Genomic DNA, 18,989 nt, shown 5'->3' with positions numbered 1-18,989 from the left:
TGAAGTTTGTTTAAATTGATAACTTGCTTTATACATCAAAAGTGAGTTGATATACAAAGTAGTCCCCTTCGTGGGTACTATCTCCTCCATGAGGAAAATGCAATTCCCCACCCGAAGTAAGGTATTTGTAAAAACATTTTAGAGTGACTGCTAAGGTTGAGAATGAAGTTTTACTTCATACAGCTATTTAGAGTGAGACAAACTATATCTAAAAAGTGCAGATATGCTTTTTTTAATTTCCTTTGCACTTCAGGGAAGGGGGAGGGAAAAGCATCTCTGATTTGTATATTAAAGCACAAGCATCTGTCCTACTGATGATATTCTAGGGAAGCACATTAGCATAAAATTTAACGATGTCAAATAAGTGGATGTGAAATAGGGACTGCGTAAAGACACTATTTCCAAGCCTGACAGAAACATCACTGTTTAGAAATGCAAATGAAACCATTATGTTCAATAATTATATGAAAATATGAACAGTTCAGCATGTTTTCCAGCCCTGATGGCAGTTAATGGGATGTACGCTTATGTAAATAACTACTATTAAAGCTAATGCTGAAAAAAACTAATAAATTCATACTAAAGCAACTGATTTAGTACGCTTTTAAACCCCAGCAGTGCTCACTTATTAGAAAGGAGTGCATTCTTATGTTTAGAACTCATTACTGTTACAAGTCACTGCAACTCCATCAATTACCATGCATTAATGAAAATGGGACACATACAAAAAAAATTATTGCCTCTCAGCAGTTTTCTTTAAAGACAAAATATAGGGGTATTACCATCATGGGGCCTTGAGGGGAACTTATCAGCAACGTAATCTTTATTATTACAACTGTACTCCCTGTGCTATAACCTTGGGGGATTTTTTTGTCCCAAGAAGGGCTAACCTTATGTAAAACTTTTGACATATTTACAATGCAAGCAGCTGTGTTACCACCAATAAAAAAAGATTTTCACTATTAAAAAGGCATTTTTAAAAACTGAAATTTGCTCTAGTATGTTAGTTGAAAAACATGGACATGGAAAGAAAAATTATTATTTTCGAAGCCAAGACATGAAGGTGTAATGAAAACAGAATTAAGTGGCAAGGGCACAGATGGTAGAGTTCGGAGATACTCTTCTGCCTGGGTAAACTCCACCCCGAGTTTTACATTTGTACTTTTAATGACCTCCTGGAGAACACTGGAATTAACACTTCTCAGGAACACGGTGTATTTTTCTTTGGTTGGTTGCTCTATTTCCCTAATGTTTTTCAAAAAGTTGTTGACTTTCTTGTTCAAAACACCACAATTCTAGCTGGAAACAAAGTAATGTCAGCATAGCAAGGGGTAAGCTATAGAACCCCTCTGGAAATTAAAAGCTGAGATTTATCCAGTGTCTAACATTTCACAATTATCCCCTCTTTGTTTTCCAAGCATCCTCAGAAAATTAGATATTCTGGCACCCACTAGACGGTAATAAGCACACCAAAGCTGGAAATGTCTTCCCATTAGTTTGTATTGCCTCTCGCTATTTAAAATTAAGGCCAGACACTGAACAAGATCCCAGCCCTACAAATTACTGTATGTGAAAGGACTGCTGCACCCACGCAGAGCCCCACTGAAATCAAATGGTGCTTTATACTAGCAGAGCAATTCATCTGTGTTCAAAGCTGCATTCTAGTACCAAAGGTGGCTGTACAGGCTATGGATCTCTCACCATAAGTGCAAAGTCAACAAGACTACAGACTGACCTGTAGAATCCTACACTGTAGAAAGAGAAAAAAAACTTGGTAAGTTAAGTTAGTACGCAGCAAGGTGGGGTGTAAATCTACAGCACACTAGCTTGCCGTGTGGACCTTCAAAGAGTGGTAGGTCAAAGCATACTACAGATCTTTTAGTACACGGTAGCAGGGTCCACAGTTGCACAACAAGCTAGAGCATTGTAGATTTACACCCAAGTTTAGTGTGCTTAAAATCGCCATATACACAAGCCCTTATTCTTTTCATCTGGCATGAGCTAACAGGGAACAAGATTATCCTTGAGTACAGGCAGATCACACAGTCCACTCGATCAAAGTTAAATAAATATTACAATTCATTTCAGACAATGTTCTCTCCACTGTAAAGACAGAGAGAGGCAGTTCCTGTCCTGAGGAACTTACAATTTAAAAGACAAAAGACCAGACAAGAAGGCACTGAGAGAGACCAAGAGGATGACAGCATACAATAGCAAACTAATTTGTTCACCCCGTAAGGCTAACACGCACAGTAACAATTACGATCACTATGAAAAATGTTGGGGAAAAAACAGATCTCATTGCTTTCACTGAACCCCTCTGTCCTAAGGGAGAGGGGGGAAGTGTTTTGTCATCTAGACCATTAAAACTATTTCACAAGCAAAGGCCATTCTAAGGTTAAAAACAGTAAGACAAAATTGCTACTGATTAATAATAAAGCCATTCATTTTATTCTTCAAATCTAAAGTAATTACAAGCCAGAGTATGGCAAATGGATTTAGCTGAAGCCATTACGTCAGAAGACTCCTTTAAAGAAGAACAGTAATTTAAAACACTAAACTGAATAATGAACTCTCCTGAACAACAATTATTATGGGATTGATTTATTGAAAGTGCATTTAATCATGTAAGAAATGTTTAAACTTTCCAAAATAGTTCAGGGAGACTGCAACACCAATAGCAGAGTCAGCCTAGTGATCATTACAACTGAGGACCTAAAGCAGACAGGGAATTTATTGAGTTTGGAACAATAAAGTACGTCAATCTCTCTAAATCCACATTTCTAGTCAATTTGTTACAGTACAGACTTCAGCAATTAATCTCATTTACCATTTGTGCCTCCTTTTAGGAGGCCTCAATCTCTGTTTTCATGTGGGTCCAAGTGTTACCAAGTAGAATGTAACTCAGAGAAGATGTTCTGGGAGCTCACAGCTCTAAATCTAGCAATGTTTCACCTGAAAAGGTTCAGCAACATTAAAAGAATAGTTGGAACAATCCACCCAGGTAAGTAGCATGGTTAGTTTGCATACTTCTGTGGATAAGGTTTTCCAGAGTGGAATGAGTTTATCTGACCTATGTAGGCTTATTCTTTAGCGTGACTGCACATGACTTGGGATCTCACTGCTGCCCTGACAGCAAAGGGTCTATCTCAGATGATTTCAGACAATATCTATAGATGTCAAGTATCAAAGGGGCAGCCGTGTTAGTCTGGATCTGTAAAAGCAGCAAAGAGTCCCGTGGCACCTTATAGACTAACAGATGTATAGGAGCATGAGCTTTCGTGGATCCCACACGCATCCGAAGAAGTGGGTATTCACCCACGAAAGCTCATGCTCCTACAAGTCTGTTAGTCTATAACAGGGGTCGGTAACCTTTCAGAAGTGGGGTGCCGAGTCTTCATTTATTCACTCTAATTTAAGGTTTCGTGTGCCAGTAACACATTTTAACGTTTTTAGAAGGTCTCTTTCTATAAGTCTATAATATATAACTAAACTGTTGTTGTATGTAAAGTAAATAAGGTTTTTAAAATGTTTAAGAAGCTTCATTTAAAATTAAATTAAAATGCAGAGCCCCCCGGACCGGTGGCCAGGACCCAGACAGTGAGAGTGCCACTGAAAATCAGCTCGCATGCCGCCTTCGGCACGCGTGCCATAGGTTGCCTACCCCTGGTCTATAAGGTGCCACAGGACTCTTTGCTGCTTTTATCTATAGATGGGCGCACTCTGGATCTTGCTTTTGGTTCAGGATCAAAAACGGCTGGAGTAGGTGAATATTACACCTGTGCAAAATGCAACTCAGCTCCCGGCATGAAGACAGATTCCTGGTATCTCATCTGAGGAGTACTATACAGCCTGTGGGCAGCTACCAATGACTACAGGATGATGACTCATTGTCTTCAGCCATCAAAACAGTGGCTCAAAAATAGTCTAGTGTCAGCCTCAAGGATCACCTTAATATACGAATGGCCTGAAATGTGTAAGAACTCTGGGGCCAATGTTAAAAAGCAAGCAGCAGCCATCATTCGCCAAGGCAGACTCCATGAAGTCTTATGCCATGGCTTTTGGATGAGGGAGGGTTCCTCCTCCTGCATCGGAAGACAGCCAGCAAAACTGTCCCAAAAATTTCAGTCTGAATCCCAAAGCCATCAGCTCAGTTTCTCTCTTCCCAAAACCATACCCATACCCATAAATTTAAAAGGCAAATCACACAGACAAAATCTGTACCTGGAACGTTAACAAAGCTCCCACAGATTTCAACAGGGTGTTTTTTGACTAATGCTTTGAAATTTTACTCTAAAAATTCTGATTTATACATAGTTAAAGCTGATAGTCAGACTTTAAACTCCCCTGGTTAATCCTAAACATTGCAACACCAGTGACAGACAACGTGATCACCTTTTGTTCTAAAGCATTTATTTGCAGTCTATCAGCAAGAGGGGTTTAATTAAGACTAAACATTCAGCTTTAAATGAATTTACAGGCTTTGATATGTTTAAACACTTATTTTAATGTAGGTTGTGCCTGGTGTTAGTTTAGGAGTTCATAAAAATTTCAAAACGTATTATTTACCCAGTAGTCCTTGACTGATTCTTATACGTTTAAGAAGTTCCTAAATACATATAACAAGTTCCTAAATATATATATTATTTAACTGGTGCTGCCATTACGGTCTAGCATATAAATATTCAGGGACTTTTTAATTCGCTGAGCTTTTATCCAATAGACCATAATGGTTGCTTGGAAATATTTACTAGTGGCAAGCCAATATCATCACTAAGGGAAGGACCTTCAAAGACTGAGGCACTATGAATGACAGAGAATGCGGAGTTACTAATTTGTCATTGTTTCTGCTCTTCCCCCTTCTCTCCCCTCCCCCCCCCCGCATCATCTTCTCATCATCAAACACCTTATATCACTGTAGCATGTATCCATACATTAGAAAACAAGGAAACCAAAAAAAATATCAATCAGCACTGAACAGTATAAGTTATGGCTACTCAGTTCCCTTAAACTGAAAAACAGAAATGAGGGAAAAGTTATTAATTTCCAGTCATTCTGCAACAGTGGATTTGAACTTCAGTATTATTAAATCTAGACAAAGAGTAACAAAAACCTTGACATCAGGTTTTTCTCTGAGATACCTCTCTTTAAAGAATTTCTAATAACCAGTGGGGGAAATTCACTCTGAAGTGCTGAAAATGCATCCATTTATCAAATAAGCTCTGTAACATAGCTCAAAAAAGTGATTCAGGTTAGGGTGAGGTCCAATATTAGAGATTTCTTTTGAATTCCGGACAGTTAAAGTTACAGCCAAAGGCCAAGATTTTCAAAAATTGATGCCTGAAGTTACGTTTCTAACTCCTTATTTGATACATAAATAAGCAGCCTGACTTTCAGAAGTGCTGAGTACCCAGCAGCTCCCAGTGAACTCCTGCAAAAAGCAGTCCCTCTTCTGTTTCAGGTCTTTTCCTTCTTGCCTTTCATCTCTTTCCTGAAAGGCTAGACAGAGTGGGGGAAAGAGACGTGCAACTTAGGTATGAACTTTAGGAAGGAGAGCTAGAGGGCATGACTGTCAGAGGCATGTGCAAACTTGCACAGCTTATTCGCATGTGCACTTATCACAGCTGTGCACTCAAATCAGGTAATTTCATAAACAGTCATGTGCACCTCTGACCATTTCCTGTAGCAGTCACAAAGCATGCAAATTAGGAATGCAATTGCATGCACAAATATCTGACAACTAGGCCCCAAAACACAAAAAAATTATGTTGGGTTGGCAGAGGCTTCTGTGTAAGGGCTCCATCTTTATTATCCTCTGTTTCTTGTGCAACGCACAATTCTCTATATGGGATCATCCGAAACAGGGCTGGGGAAATGGAGGATAAAGGTCAATTTATTTTCCTTTTATCTTAAAAATGAAGGCGGAATCTATGAGATTTAGAGAAGCACAACACAGGGTGGGATCAGAAAATCTTCAACACCGATTCTTGCTCTTCCCACCAATTAAGTGAATGGCATTGAGCAAGTCACTTAACTTCTTTAGGATGTTCCTTTGGAAAATTGCTAATCCTACATTCCGGAGGTGTTGGGCAGATAATTTAGTGCTTTTCACACGAGAGCTATAGAAATGCATAGTTTTGTGATTATATTAGAAACCTTATTTCATTAAAGGTTTTTCAGATGATACCACATAAGAAGCGAATCTATTCATCCTTTGAGCAAGTTAATATTCTAGAATCTCACCTTTCCTAAAACAATGTTTCTATAACAATGTAATATTGATAGTAAAGTACTTGTTAAACTTTTGTGAAACCAGTCAGTAAGAAAAAATAGCCTTAAGCAGTTAGTGTTAAAAACCATAAACGCACACAGCACTAGAGATAAGTCTTACATTAGCTGAATTAATATTGACAAGGATTTGTTATGTAAACTTGACTGCTGCTTCAAATCAACAGATCATGTTCTGTCATAATTTGAGAGATGTAAAAAAATCCAGGTACACTCCCAATGTAAAAAAATTAACAGAGGTCTCTAGGGTTGATGGGCAAAAAATATTTTAAATAAAGGAGAAATGGAAAGGAGTAATTCAGTCTGGAAACTTAGCATCCACTAAGAAACCATTTTTTTCCTCCAAACACTGATCATTTGAGCAGGGAATAAGAGTTCTTGTCAAACAAATTTTCTTCCTACAGTCTAGAACCAGAAGAAGTTTCATTATACAAAGGTTCTTCCTCTCCCCTCCCCTACATTTGAGGAATGTTGATTCCAGTCCTCACCCTCACAAAAATCTTGAAGTTGGTTTGCCTCCATGTTTATGCCTTAGCATCATGAGAAGAAAAAGCAAATTTTATCTGCTGCAGCTGAGCCAGCAAGAGAGGCCACAGAGCAACAAACATTGGTTTAATAAGTATTGCAATAATAGTGCCACTTATTTCTTAATGACAGAATATTATTGTACATTTTTCAAAGGTGCCCATCGCTATAGGAGAAATAGTAGTCTTTAAAAAGATATTTATAATACAGAGGCTATCTCCCCAGTGTCTGGAAGTAGGTCATATTTGGGCCCTAAATTACTGATAGCAAGTATCTGCTTCATAGGACTTGAACATTTATCAGACTTCTATCTAAAAGATTACATCCAAGTCTCAAAGATCAGGGGAGAGGAGATGTTCCCCAACTGGGCCAGGAGCAGTGTCTTAGTGGGAAAATGAGGCCACCTCCTCCCCAGCTTTTGGAAGGAAAAAAAAAAAAGAGAGTTTGGCAAAGCTATAAGCAACTGAAAGGAGGGTTTAATAATGGGTAGTGCCAGACCACCTTAAAAATAGGTGGTGCTACCAGCCCTGACTACAATATTTGCCCTCTTATGATTGCGAACTTTATGTCTTACTCTGCCAATGATTCAGAGAGAGAACTGGGCAGGGCTGTCATCTGTTCAATTTTATTCACCAATGGAAAGTACTCAACTGAAATGTGTTTTCAAGCCTTGGCCACTAAGTACTTCCTCCAATACTAAGTACTAAACTACCTCGATATAACGCTGTCCTCGGGAGCCAAAAAAAAATCTTACCTCGTTATAGGTGAAACTGCGTTATATTGAACTTGCTTTGATCCACCGGAGTGCGCAGCCCCGCCCACCCGGAGCACTGCTTTACCGCGTTATATCCGAATTCGTGTTATATCGGGTCGCGTTATATCAAGGTACCGGTGTATGTAGAAAAAGCTTTTAGTCTCATGTTTTCAAAGGTTTTGATTTGTATAGTTCTCTAACCAAATAGTAGTGATCAGTCATGAGATTGGTTCGAACCAGATTCTAATAAAGACATAAGTCCATTTCTCCCTATTCTGAGAAACTGCTCAAAGCCCAATACAAAATTCTGTGTAACTCACTAATTCTGTGTAATTCAGTGTGAATTCCCCTTCAGCTTCTTGCATGCAACCCTGAGTCAAAATAGAATCTGGCTCATTTACACACCAGTGCTCGGACAGCCTGGTCCTCCAGAACTCCCTCTGAACTTCTACACCTTAGAATTGAGCCATTTAGTACATAGTAAAGTGCATCCTCATTGAACTAGTTATTGATTCTAAGAAAATAAAGACATTTCTCTATAAAGAGAAAGCCAAGATAATGTATAAGTTCCACAGTAGTTTCTTTCTGATATTCAAATTAACCCCAGGGAAGGCTGAAACTATAGTCGGTTTGATATTTGCCTCTAACAGACTAGAGAGATTAGCTTGCTATTGTAGGGCACTTCTAAGTGCTCAGCTGAATACAATGGTTTGTTAGTACAGAGCTAATTACATTAAGTTTTCTAAAAAAGAACAAGGTAGGTCAAATTTTGCGTCTACCAGCCTTCAGAGGTTCTCTTTAAATTATTATATTCCTGGTATCATCTATGCAAATAAATTCCCCGTGCATTTGAACACAACTTGAAGTGGTATCGCTTTACTTGTCAAATAACAAGAATTTGTATTCAACTTCAGTAAGTCTTTTAAACAGCTCCTAGGCACTGGAACAGACTTCAAGAGGTATGAAATTAACTGATCGGAGTTATGTGGAAGATTTTAAATCATTCATGTATGATGGATAACTGTTCCCATAGTTAAAATTATATTGTTTTAAATTATATCCTTGTTTTATGTTCATAGGTTTTATAGTTTTATATAGTGTAAAACTGCATGTATTAACAGTCTGCCATCTTTGCCAGACTTCTCCTGGAAAAGATGTTTATGATTGAACAATCCATTTCTGATAAAGGTTTTTTTTTAAAAAAGGGGTGGGGGGTATATTTCCTTCCCAATGACTAACAGTCATTAGCATTAATGGAAGTTACATGTACATATTCACCAATACAGATAATATTCCCCCAGAGCGTGAATCTCACTTAAATTCATAAGCATATTAAGACCCAAGAACTAGAACACTCTATCACAAAATCCTGACCCTACTGAAATCAATGCAAAAGTACAAACCATGGTCCCACTGAAGCCAAGTCTGAAGTTAGAATAGTCTTTGCAAATTTGTTGTATTTTGTGGCACAAACACGTGTCTTGATATTTCTCAGCAGCTACATCATAGTCAGCAAATCTTGTCAGCCTGTATATCATTCAGTACAGAGAACAGTTTCTTTTATCAAAATTAATGCCACTGTATTAATCAAACCCTCTCCTGTGTTCCCTGTTGGGATTGTTCGTTAGCCTTCTGAAGGTTTAAAGTAGAAAGGCAGACGTGTAAGAACGAGGATTTGGGCGATGGAATACAAGACAGACCAAGGCTCCAACGTATTTCAGAGGTCCCCTGTATGCTCAACCTAGTTATAAACCAAGGCCCTGATCCTGCAATCTGATCCATGCAGGCGGACCCCAGTGCATGGATCTGTGCAGATCACAGTCCAGCATTGGGACCCAAATGGGTTTTTCAATTTTTAATATAGGTCTAAACTGCATAATTTGGATCCATTACTCTTTTTTTAAAATGTTTGGTTCCATTCATACTACTTTGTGAACCTCTGCCAGTATGAGCTGGCCAAACCCCTGATCTTAAGGTTTATTTTATTTTAATGCCTTCAGTGTAAATTCTGTCTCTGGACACTGAAAGTAGTGGAAAGTCATATGAAAGGAGCTTTAGCCCTCAATTACAACCCTCTAACAGGATTAAGTGAAAAAATCTATAACCATATTTTAATGTAGAAACTCCTTATTGTCGTTTGTAGTTGACAAATATCTATTTCATAGCAAAACAACATCACAGGAACAGCTGGATGGCAGTTTCAAGCTCAAATGAACCAGCAGCACATGCTGACAAGTCATCTCTGATTGCTTTTGAATGGCAGCACATGCAGATTTATTCCCTGCTATAAATTAGAACAATTATTTCTCTGCAGTTCACTTGTTATTTCAGACAGTGAATCCCCCCACACATTGTGTTGTTGTTTTTTTTAAAAAGGATATCTTCCCTTTCCTTGATGATAAGTTCATTCTGCTCCTCTAGCTGTCTGATCTTCTTCTCAAATGACTCCTGTTCTGCTCTCAGTCGCTCCTCTGTCTCTTCCTTTTCCTCACTTACCCTGAAACGATTAGAGAGAGACCAATGGCCCTGTCAGAGCGAAATAAAATACATGACCACAACCACAGTGCCTAATTTCCAATCTTTCCAGGGAAACTTTATCCGGCACCAATCCACCTCCTCTGCCCGTAACCAATTTAGGCCTTCATCGGGCAATTTCCCCCAACTTTGAAGTGAAATATACATGTGACTTTATGCAAGAAAACTTTTCAAGTAGGTTAGTCTCATGGAGGGGCGGGGAAGAGGGCTCCATGTAAACTACCAAGCAAGGACCCAAAGCTTTGTGCAATTAGATCTATGCAGACTGACCCTTGTGACCATAATGGAGCCATACTGAGGTCCATACAAGAGTAAAGAGCCTACCCATACAGATCCAGTTGTAGGATCAGGGCCCAAGACAGAAAGTTTAAGAACATATTTCCATTTCTAATCTTACAAGCAAAACATTGTTTGTTTGCACATCTTTTCACCAAATAAAAAGTTTTATAGACACCAGATTTTCTTCTGCCAAATGCTTAGGTATTAATACATGAGCAATTGCTTGTGTCTTGGCCCTGAGGCCTTGTATCTTGTTGCTTGGTATAAATAACTGGACAGCAATTAAAACATGACAACATAAGCAAGGTTTGCAATGATACTTTATTTTTCATTCCAAAGCGAACTCCAAAGAGAAGGGGAAAACACCCAAATTATTCTGGCATCGTGTAGGCTGAAGATTATTACCCACAGACTATCCCCAAACAACTCCTACCTATGCTAAAAATGTGGCTTGGAACCCTTGGCTCTGTAAAAGCTCTCCAAAAAATGCTATTTGCTTCAGATGGATAAACAACATAAATAATGCTCTTCACTTCTGTAGTTCCTTTCGCTGAACGATCTCAAAGTGTTTTACCAATGTTCAGACCCACAGCTGCCATGAGGAAGATAACGGGATCGAATCGCAATGTGTAGAAAGGCCAAGAAACTGACGACGTTTCAGCTTACTTTACTTGGAGGAGGTGGTTTTGGGGCAAGAAGGAGGGCCTGTTCCTTGGGACATAGGTTGCCAGACTCACTGATGTCCCAAGATCTTCAGGGAAATCAGGAACAGGCTCTGTCATCCATGTAGCACCCCAATATGAGGCGTGAAGGTATTTCAACATTTCAGGGAGCAGCCACAAAAATGTTGATTGGGTCAGCATTCTCCAATACAGGAAAATCCACAGTGGGAGTGAGGCAAAATGCCATGGCCAGGAGACACCTGCCAGGCTCCAACCCCCCTCCAACTATAGCTCAAACAAAGATTGTACAGAATGAAAAGTAGCTACCTGACAGGGCTGATGCTAAAGCTCAAATCCCTGCTCTCCAAACCCAAGGCCAGAAAATAAAAGTATAAGGGGATGATTTGACCGTGTATGTACACCACCTTTACAGTGGGGCAATCTGAGGCTCCAGAGCTAACCATTAAGTGCCGTTTTTTATATCAACATAGCAAGAGATGACTGTGGTGTCAAACCATTCCAGCAACAAAGGGCCTATGCCCATTTTCTTGTCCTACACAATTCTACACAGTGATGGTGTTCACCAATCTAGATCCACCACAAGACTGGTTCACGTGGGGGATGCACACACCAGAGGAGGAATGCAATGAATGTGGAGAAAGCTACATGACCCTGAATCCACCCCCAGGTCCCATTAATATTTGTTCCTATGGCTGTGAATAAGTCAACATATGTTTGTCATCCAACCCTGCTCCCACAGAGAGCTCTAATGCAACTAGCTACAGGAGCAGCAAACATCACTTTAGGCTCAGGCTTTTGCAGCTCACCAGTATTAGTTTCTTCTTTCTGAACCTACAGCACTCATTTCAGCTGCAGTACCACACATGGCCTAGCTCCATACAGCCAGTAGTAGATACCTGCACTCCAAGGAGCATGTAGCTTTCCGGCAAGTAGGAAACAGGGAGGAGGAACCACAAAGCAAGAGAGGAGAAGAGAACAAACAATAGAAAGGAAAGCAACTATACACACAAATGAGACCAGGGGGGAGGGGGAGCAGAAGAGGTGATGAGAAAAGGAACAGAAGAGAAAAAAGGTGACAGCACTTGCAATGAGGGGACATAAAGGACGATGATCATCTGCTAATTGCCAGGGTGATGCTACACCAAAACAAGGTTGGACCAACTGATGCGAGCACAGGGCCACACTAATTTACCACAGAAGTATTCAAACTGGACAAAGCATTAGAAAATGCACTGTAGGGAATGATTCTGTATAGGCCAAAGAGGATAGGAACCAAATCGAATGGGTTTTGCCCATCTCTACATTCTGTGCTTTTTTTATTTGTATTGTCTGCATCGTGTTCATGTGCTGCACTGCACTTGGTATTTAACACACAGTACAATGCACAGGCAGTTCAGTCGTGCTCTTTGATACACGTTGCCACGTATCTTGTGCATTAAATGACAGAGCAGTAAGCGATGTCACAAGATACGTGGCAGTATATGCTTATGTACCACAAAGCAAGAGACAGTCCATAAAGAGCACATTAGGCCTGGTCTACACTAAGAGTTTAATTCGAATTTAGCAGCGTTAAATCAAATTAACCCTGCACCCGTCCACACAAAGAAGCCATTTATTTCGAAATAAAGGGCTCCTAAAATCGATTTCTGTACTCCTCCCCGACGAGCGGAGTAGCGCCAAAATCGATATTGTCATTTCGAATTAGGGTTAGTGTGGCCGCAATTCGATGGTATTGGCCTCCGGGAGCTATCCCACAGTGCACCATTGTGACCGCTCTGGACAGCAATCTGAAGTCGGATGCACTAGCCAGGTAGACAGGAAAAGCCCCGCGAATATTTGAATTTCATTTCCTGTTTGCCCAGCACGGGAGAGCATAGGTGACCACAGAGAGCTCATCAGCACAGATACCCATGCAGTCCGATAATCGAAAAAGAGCACCAGCATGGACCGTACGGGAGGTACTGGATCTGATCGCTATATGGGGAGAGGATTCAGTGCTAGCAGAACTTCGTTCGAAAAGACGAAATGCCAAAACTTTTGAAAAAATCTCCAAGGGCATGATGGAGAGAGGCCACAATAGGGACTCAGAGCAGTGCCGCGTGAAAGTCAAGGAGCTCAGACAAGCCTATCAGAAAACAAAGGAGGCAAACGGTCGCTCCGGGTCAGAGCCGCAGACATGCCGCTTCTACGCTGAGCTGCATGCAATTCTGGGGGGGCCGCCACCACTACCCAACCTCTGACCGTGGATACCGAGGCGGGGGTAATCTCATCAGCCACACCTGAGGATTCTGCGGACGGGGAAGAGGAGGAGGAGGACGAGCTTGCGGAGAGCACCCAGCACTCCGTTCTCCCCAACAGCCAGGATCTTTTTCTCAGCCTGACTGAAGTACCCTCCCAAGCCTCCCAAGCCAGTACCCAAGACCATGACCCCATGGAAGGGACCTCAGGTGAGTTTACCTTTTAAAATATAAAACATGGTTTAAAAGCAAGTGTTTTTTAATGATTAATTTCCCTGAGGACTTGGGATGCATTCGCGGCCAGTACAGCTACTGGAAAAGTCTGTTAACGTGTCTGGGGATGGAGCGGAAATCCTCCAGGGACATCTCCATGAAGCTCTCCTGGAGGTACTCCAAAAGCCTTTGCAGAAGGTTTCTGGGCAGTGCAGCCTTATTCCGTCCTCCATGGTAGGACACTTGACCACGCCATGCTAGTAGCAAGTAATCTGGTATCATTGCATGACAAAGCCTGGCAGCGTATGGTCCCGGTGTTTGCTGGCATTCAAGCAACATCCGTTCTTTATCTCGCTGTGTAATCCTCAGGACAGTGATATCGCTCATGCTAACCTGGTTGAAATACGGGAATTTAATTAAGGGGACAGAGGTGGCCGTTCCTACTGGGCTGTTTGCCTGTGGCTGAAAAGAAATCCTTCCTTGCAGTTAGCCAAGCGCGGGGGGAGGGAGGGAACACTGAGCTTTTCGCCTTTGGCTAGCAGGGATCTTCCCTGATACCTGCCACGCGGTGGGGGGAGGGGTACAGTGATCATCCCAGAGAATTGGATGGGGGGGGAGGGGTTAGTTTGTTTTCTGCTGCTGAAGGTTAACAGGAAAACCGCAGCAGTCAATGGGCTTTGCTTGGTATGTGGGAAAGGAGGGCGCAGAAGCCGAAAGACAATGGGTTACCATGGCCGCATGCAAGCCAAATTCTGTTACCCGGACCTGCGTCTGTGATCTCTAACACCAAAGCCACAGGCACTCAATATTAAGATGGAAAATGCGACCTTGTACTGAAATCACATGTGCTATGTAATGTGAATAGTGTTTTTCACCGTGAAAGAGTATAAGCATTGTTCTGTAAAATGTATCTTTTTAAAAACTTCTCTCCTTTTTTCCATCCCTCCAGCAGCTGCAAATTTTTCAAGCCTCCCTCCTCCGTCCCGAAGGCTATCTCAGATAAGGCGGTGGAGAAAGAGGACGCGAGACGAGATGTTCTCGGAAATAATGGAATGCACCCGCAATGAAAGAGCTCATTTGAATGAGTGGAAGGACACGGTATCTAAGTACAGGAAAGATGCCAGTGAACGTGAGGTCATGAGGGACGCTCGAGATGAGAGGTGGCAGGCTGCAACGCTGGGGCTGCTGCTTGATCAAACGGACATGCTCCGGCGTCTGGTGGAGCTTCAGGAACGGCAGCAGGATAACAGAGTGCCGCTGCAGCCGCTGTATAACCTCCCTCCCCCCTCACCATGTTCCATAGCCTCCTCACCCAGACGTGTAAGAACGCGGGGTGGGAGGCTCCGTGCACCCTCCCACTCCACCCCAGTGGACAGCCCAACCAAAAGGCTGACATTATATTGAATTTTTTCAGTGGCCTTTTCCTTCCCTCCTATCCTCCTCCCAAACCTCATCCGGGTTACCTTGTCGGTTCTCTCCCTATGTTTATAATCAATTAATAAAGAAGACATGATTTTTAAACAATAGTGACTTTATTTCCTTTAAAAGCAAGCTGTGATTTAAGGGGGGGGAGGGTGGTTTGCTTACAGGGAATGAGTCAATCAAGGGGGCGGGTTTTCAACAAACAGAACTTTCACACCGTAGCCTGGCCAGTCATGAAACTGGTTTTCAAAGCTTCTCTGATGCGCAGCGCTTCCTGGTGTGATCTTCTAATCGCCCTGGTGTCTGGCTGCGCATAATCAGCAGCCAGGCAATTTGCCTCAGCCTCCCACCCCGCCATAAAGGTCTCCCCCTTACTCTAACAGAGATTGTGGAGCACACAGCAAGCAGCAGTAACAATGGGGATATTGGTTTGGCTGAGGTCTGACCGAGTCAGTAACGAGCACCAGCGACCTTTTAAACGGCCAAATGCACATTCTACCACCATTCTGCCCTTGCTCAGCCTGTAGTTGAACAGCTCCTGACTCCTGTCCAGGCTGCCTGTGTATGGCTTCATGAGCCATGGCATTAAGGGGTAGGCTGGGTCCCCAAGGATAACTATAGGCATTTCAACATCCCCAACGGTTATTTTCTGGTCCGGGAAGTAAGTCCCTTGCTGCAGCCGTTTAAACAGAGTAGTGTTCCTGAAGACGCGAGCGTCATGAACCCTTCCCGGCCAGCCCACGTTGATGTTGGTGAAACGTCCCTTGTGATCCACAAGTGCTTGCAGCACCATTGAAAAGTACCCCTTTCGGTTTATGTACTGGGTACCCTGGTGCTCCGGTGCCAAGATAGGGATATGGGTTCCATCTATCGCCCCACCACAGTTAGGGAATCCCACTGCAGCAAAGCCATCCACTATGACCTGCACATTTCCCAGAGTCACTATCTTTCATAGCAGCAGCTCAGTGATTGCTTTGGCTACTTGCATCACAGCAGCCCCCACAGTAGATTTGCCCACTCCAAATTGATTCCCGACTGACCGGTAGCTGTCTGGCGTTGCATGCTTCCACAGGGCTATCGCCACTCGCTTCTCAGCTGTGAGGGCTGCTCTCATCTTGGTATTCTGGCGCTTCAGGGCAGGGGAAAGCAAGTCACAAAGTTCCATGAAAGTGCCCTTACGCATGCGAAAGTTTCGCAGCCACTGGGAATCGTCCCACACCTGCAACACTATGCGGTCCCACCAGTCTGTGCTTGTTTCCCGGGCCCAGAATCGGCGTTCCACGGCTATAACCTGCCCCATTAACAGCATGATCTCCAAAGCGCCGGGGCCTGCGGTTTGATAGAATTCCATGTCCATGTCCTCATCATTCTCGCCGCCGCGCTGCCGTAGCCTACTCCTCGCCGCCTGGTTTTGCAGATTCTGGTTCAGCATAAACTGCACGATAACGCGCGAGGTGTTTACAATGTTCATGACTGCTGTCTTGAGCTGAGTGGGCTCCATGCTTGCCGTGGTATGGCGTCTGCACTGTTCACCCAGGAAAAAGGCGTGAAACGGTTGTCTGCCATTGCTTCCCTGGAGAGGGGGGAGGATGTACCCACAACCACCCGCGACAACGTTTTTGGCCCCATCAGGCATTGGGATCTCAACCCAGAATTCCAATGGGCGGAGGAGACTGCGGGAACTATGGGATAGCTACCCACAGTGCAACGCTCCGGAAATCGATGCTAGCCCCGGTACATGGACGCACACCACCGAATTAATGTGCTTAGTGTGGCCGCATACATTCGACTTTATACAATCTGTTTCCAAAATTCGAATTATATAAATTCGGATTAATCCCATAGTGTAGACATACCCTTAGATACAGAAGACATTATTACTCACAAGAGGTAGCAAAAGGAAGTCAAGGAAAAGGAATACAAGTGCTCTGTCAGATTATGCTGGATTTATGTCACATCCCGTACAAGGCTCAATGAGATTATTACTTACTTATTGTACTGCCTTCCCTTGGAAATAACAAATGGTTTTTATTGGTATTGGGAAGGACTTTGCTGCCAAACTAAAAAAAACTTTAGAGGGGTAGCCGTGTTAGTCTGAATCTGTAAAAAGCAACAGAGGGTCCTGTGGCACCTTTAAGACTAACAGAAGTATTGGGAGCATAAGCTTTCATGGGTAAGAACCTCACTTCTTCAGATGCAAGTAATGGAAATCTCCAGAGGCAGGTATAAAAATAAAAATAAAAATATAAAAAATAAAAAACTTTATTCAGTTTGTGGTGTTTTGAAATAGGATTTTCACCAGTCTTTTCTTCTTACTGGGGTCAGAAAGACAGCTGAACCTGCAAAGGGCAACAACACTTCTATCATCCCACCTCCTAATATACATAGCTTCTGGACAATGTTGCCATTGTTCATACCAGAAAATGCATTATTACTGGCTGAGAACAAAGACAATAAACCAATAAAACAATTTCAAGGCTTACTGCTACAACTGCAATCTATCTTCTTGTGCAATTTACATTCAAACCCCTTGGCACAGGATACAAAAAACCTTTGCTCAAGATACCTGTTAAATTTAGCTCAGACTTGGTAACTTTACCAACTACATAAGGTCCTGCAAATTTTCTACTAAGGGTCTTGCAGAATGAAGGGGACCCTAAACCTTTGACTGCCAGAAACTGGTTCTGAATGACTGAGTCCTCAGTCATCCAGTACCAGCTAGGCCCTGGAGTTTTTATAGCATGTTGGTGGGGTTGAGGAGCCCTCCAGGAAACAATCTATGAGAATTTAAGCCGTGTCTATTCATCACTTCTGTCAAACCCTCTTATCTTGTGCTAGGTCAGGAGGTACCTTTTGGAATGTGTTCACATACTTACCCAGTGCCTAGTACTTCTTAGGAGTGCCTGTGTTTTAGCAATACTAGCAGTACCTTTGCTAAGTTCATGTACCAGACAGTAAACTTGTAAGCATCTGCTTTAATACATTGCCTGACTTTGGTTCACAGTCACAGGTCTTGCACCAGGCCCAGTGCTCCAGGCTCTCTTTCTCTCTACCACATATAGCAGGGGTAGGCAACCTATGGCATGTGTGCTAAAGGCGGCACGCAAGCTCATTTTCAGTGGCACTCACACTGCCTGGGTCCTGGCCACCGGTTCGGGGGGGTCTGCATTTTAATTTAATTTTAAATGAAGCTTCTTAAACATTTTAAAAACCTTATTTACTTTACAAACAACAATAGTTTAGTTATATTATTATAGACTTATAGAAAGAGACCTTCTAAAAACGTTAAAATGTATTACTGGCACGCAAAACCTTAAATTAGAGTGAATAAATGAAGACTCGGCACCCCACTTCTGAAAGGTTGCCGACCCCTGCCATATAGCATCTCTGGTTTTAGAGCCAAGGTATCCACGCCCAACAACCCAATCCACATGCTTGGTGAACCACACGGAGAAAGCAGATGAATATCTCAGACTCGGCTACCCTGTTTCCCCAGCTAGGAATCCTCATATCCCCTAACAAAGATGCAACAGGGGGAGGATTTCATCCTCAGGCTGTTCCTTAGCCCATAGGCACAGCAAACTCTCCATTCGGAGCTCCTTGGGGACATGAATTCCATTATACAGTATCTGCCGAGTCAGGCAAGGGCATTCTACATTCTGTGACAATGCTATGCACATACAGAAATGTTCTGTCACCCTTTTCAGGTGTGTATAGTAATGTACCTCCAGTTGGATGCAGACACTTCAATCTCATTTTGAGACGGCCAAACGGCCTCTGGACACTTGTGTCCGGGGGCACTATACCAGTGCTCTGCCTTTAACTGAAGATTTAATAAAGAGTGAGGGGCTCGATTTTCTAGGGGTGCCCTCTGTCAACTGAGAGAAGACAAACAGAAAGATCAGGTACTTGTCCTCCCAGTGCTGTGAGGAGTAGGACTGCTAATGAATGAATCTGCATGGTATATGCATCTTATTTGATACTTCTACTCACCCAAAATACAACTGAATTCCTTGGCTCCACACACAAACTGTGAGGGCAGGGAAGAAGAAT

The 18,989-nt window shown here is 42.4% G+C and overlaps 1 protein-coding gene across 1 annotated transcript in view; it reads right to left on the bottom strand.

The window, feature by feature from the left end:
- The window catches only part of KIAA1328 (KIAA1328 ortholog), a 256,881-nt gene that overhangs the window by 217,021 nt on the left and 20,871 nt on the right, over positions 1-18,989 (bottom strand). Inside the window, 1 exon segment of the mRNA XM_065406501.1 lies at positions 9,949-10,064. Within this exon segment, the coding sequence (XP_065262573.1) occupies positions 9,949-10,064 (116 nt within the window).

This window comes from Emys orbicularis, chromosome 6, assembly GCF_028017835.1.
Source record: "Emys orbicularis isolate rEmyOrb1 chromosome 6, rEmyOrb1.hap1, whole genome shotgun sequence".
Taxonomy (NCBI): Eukaryota; Metazoa; Chordata; order Testudines; family Emydidae; genus Emys; species Emys orbicularis.
This window is presented reverse-complemented; position numbering and strand designations above follow the sequence as displayed.